The following is a 3,631-nucleotide window of genomic DNA, read 5'->3' on the forward strand; positions in this document are numbered from 1 at the left end:
ACTCCTACAACTACAACCAACATTCCATGACACAACAACGGTATTATATACCATAGCGGATTTGGGCGTCCGCCATGACACTCGCTGTGAGAAATCTGCAAGCGGAGTGATACAAACTGTAAAAGACCTCTCAGCCAATCAGAAAACAACTATAGATAGATAGATAGATAGATAGATAGATAGACTGCTTAGATCTTTGAGTTCAGCTCATGAAAAATGGGGGCAAAAACAAAAGTGTTGCGTTTATAATTTTGTTCAGTGTAGATAGATAGATAGATAGATAGATAGATACTTTTTCCTTATAGGAAAATCGGGGAAAAAATACTTCCAGACCCAAAAAAATAAAAAAGGGCTGGCACTAATGCATGCTAAAGCACATTGATTGGATATTTCTCTATAGGATATATAAGCTTCTATAATTTTTTTTAGCTACAGAAAAAAATGACCATTTGACACTTACATTTGACAGTGACCATGACTCAGTTTCTATCATCATAATGTGAAAAATCTTAATTAAGTTTGACTTATGTATGTTTAAATTACACTTTTTCATTAATTATGGCTTTCATAAAAGTTTATGCAAGAATCATATTATACTTTATTAAGAATCATATTTCTCTGAGTGCAGATTATGCGTGTGGCATCGTTGAGAGAGAGACAGACTGTCGAGCATAACAGTGAGAAACACTGAGTCGGCTGCTGGAGAGAGGCTGATCTTCAAGCTGTCGGCTACAATTCTACAGTTTGATTATGGCTTTGAACTGCATATTTCAGCTGAAGCCTGAGCTATGAAGTAAAATGCTCTGAATACCTTAACCATAAATGACCAATTGTAGTGTTAGTCCATGTCAATACTGATAATGATATTATTCTTGTAATAACAAGGTCACAATTAGCATATGTCAGTCATAGCTTGAGTTAATGGACATTGATAGAGTTCCTAATTTACAAGCTCTCAGAGCATGAATCGATCTTCACCTTGGCTAATCACTGACAAACTGCCTGCTTTTCAGTCCCCTTGAGTGACAGTGGAATTACCTGCAGAACTGGAGCTGAGCCCTATATTCACAGGTTCACAGAATGTATATGTGGGGCTTGAAAAAGGGCTTGATTGATGGTCATAATGGAGGGAATCAGATATGGACTTCACTCAAGCTCACATAACAATGGAAAATAACTATGGAAAATAAAAAAAAAAGGAGTTTGGAGAAATGTCGGAAGAAAAGAGCATAACAGTTGCATGTTTAAACTTCCATATAGCTTAAAATTCATAGTGATGAGCAGTTCGATCACGTCACATAAACAGCATTATACCTTTGTGTTTTTTCCTGATATTCAAATAAATGTGTTTAGAATCAAAAGTTATGATGTGATTCAGAGCTGGCTGGTTTGGTTCAAGGTTTAAAATGCTTTACTGAAGAATTACCTATCGAGTGAAAATAAATAGGAAAACTACATTCAGAGCCAAGGCATAAAAAACAGGTGCATCAGTGTAGGGAAGCTATATTGTTGAATTGAGTAAGGTAAGGATGATTTTAACACACATTTTCTTAATCAATCTTTTTACTGCTTGTTGTTTCAGGTAATTCAACAACAGCTGGGTGTGTTTTGCTGTTCTAGAGATTTACTTTGTTCTGTTTACAGAGGAATATTGAATAATTGATTGCCTTAACAGACAAACCAAAAGGTGAAAGTAAAATGAAATAAAATAAAATAAAACATATTATACACATTAACTCTTAAATCAATGACTATCAATCAGCAAATGATCAGCAATCAGACTTACAGCCTTGGGTCCAGTCAGAAAAAGCCCTGATTTTTGAGATGACTGAAGTTTTCTCACTGCCATATTAATGCACAATAATATGCTTCGAAATTAAAAAATGAAAAGTATGTTTCAAAGCTATGGTTATGTTTCTTTGTTTCTCGGTTTCATTTGTGAATTCATTTTTCAAAGCTTTCATCTGTGAATCCATTTTCAAAACATGCAAATTGTTATGATGCATGCATACATCCTCTGATTCATACACAACACACACACAAAAGACAGTCTACCTGAAAATCTAATTATATTAGCAGCAACACAGAGACATCCTGCACAAATCCAATCTGCTAAAATGCACAGGCTTTTCAATCAACCGAGGCTACAAATTTCAGGTCAGTGACAACACATTGTATCCTTTATAAAGGAACAGAGTTTACATGGATATATATGTTCCCACTTCACACAAGTAATTACATTCAAAAAGTGCAATGAGCTTATCACAGGTTGTAAGTTTGGCACCCCTTTATATTTAAGGAAGCAATTAAAAGTTTAGTGGGTTAAAATTTATATAGCCGTTTTATAAATGATTTTACCAAAAGTAATTGAATGTTAGAACAAATGTCAATGAAAGCAGTAACCTTTCACACCTGAGCAAACACCTCATTAGCTGACTGATAACGCAAAATACATGGATTCATAATCCAAATGAGAAGAAAGCAGGTTATCGTGCTCACATTTCTTTAGTTCGATCCGTTCTTATTAATCAAGACAAAAGTCTATAGAAAGCCGGTTCTGAACGCTAGCGCACACAGCCAATAATGAAAGAAACTCTCAGCATTGTATCAGCTTTGTGTTTTGCGGAACTTTGATGTCAGTAAGTGGAGAAGATGAAACGCGCACGCAGCACATCACCTACCGGCGAAGCTGAGATGAAGCAGGTAGAGTCCCATTAGATCCATTTCTGAAGAGAACTGGCTCGAAATGACGCGAAACTGTCTCTCTTATATTCTGAGGTTACCGACAGAGAAAAGCTGTCATGCACATATCAATTCAGCGTGTTAAAGACTCTTAAAATGGTCAAAAACTAGATGAGCGTCCGCTGAACACGCAAAGCAGCCGCGCTCGCCGCAACGCCAAGTGTCAAACTGTCAAACTGTCAATCAGGACTTCAGAGGAAGCTTGAGATGAAATTAAAGCACTAATGAAAGTTCTCCATCTGCTCCATTACCTCGTATTGACATTTGTTCCCTCCGAGGGCAAGAACACGAGTGAATGAAGAGTCAGATTTCATTGAGTGAAGATCAAACTCTGAGCACACAGAGAGAGAGAGAGAGAGACTGGTTTGTGCTGAGCTGTGTCTCAAAACCTAGTAAGCTGCCTACATAGGTTGTATCATATGAGTGTCCATATTGTGACCCTCAAAATGCTGTCTAGATAGGCAGTTTAGTATGTTTTGAGACACAGCCGTAGGGTCAGATAGGCTATCAAACTGTCTGCTACAAATCCTGCACTTTGATTCTGGCTTTGAACTGTGGATTTCAGAAGCCAGTGCTGAAATATTAGCTAAAAAAAAACTCTTCAAAGTTGATCTCCTTGCCTTCTATTTAGTAATACAGAATGAGTCCCACAGACTGGCTGAAAGGACAATCACTATTGTGGTGGAAGAAAACGTTTCACCATTTACTGTACTTTTAAAGGAACCAAGTTAAAGTCCCCATGAAATCAAAATTAAAGTTTTTTGGGTGTTAGTATCAATATGTTAGTCTTAAGGTTATCTATAAGGCAGTGTGCTCCAAAACAGTGACAAAAGTCGCATTTAGAAGATATAAGCATTCAAAGCTTTCAGTTAGTAACTTCCGCCAAAAC

General features: G+C 36.8%; 1 protein-coding gene across 1 annotated transcript in view; it reads right to left on the reverse strand.

Moving 5' to 3' along the window:
• The window catches only part of LOC107716369 (GDNF family receptor alpha-4-like), a 63,361-nt gene extending 60,628 nt beyond the window's left edge, over positions 1–2,733 (reverse strand). The window contains exon 1 of the mRNA XM_016522780.1: positions 2,682–2,733. Within this exon, the coding sequence (XP_016378266.1) occupies positions 2,682–2,724 (43 nt within the window). The 5' untranslated portion in view covers positions 2,725–2,733. The remainder of the gene's footprint in view (positions 1–2,681) is intronic.
• Positions 2,734–3,631: the final 898 nt, after the last annotated feature.

This window comes from Sinocyclocheilus rhinocerous, unplaced genomic scaffold, assembly GCF_001515625.1.
Source record: "Sinocyclocheilus rhinocerous isolate Xijiao unplaced genomic scaffold, SAMN03320098_v1.1 scaffold89, whole genome shotgun sequence".
Taxonomy (NCBI): domain Eukaryota; kingdom Metazoa; phylum Chordata; class Actinopteri; order Cypriniformes; family Cyprinidae; genus Sinocyclocheilus; species Sinocyclocheilus rhinocerous.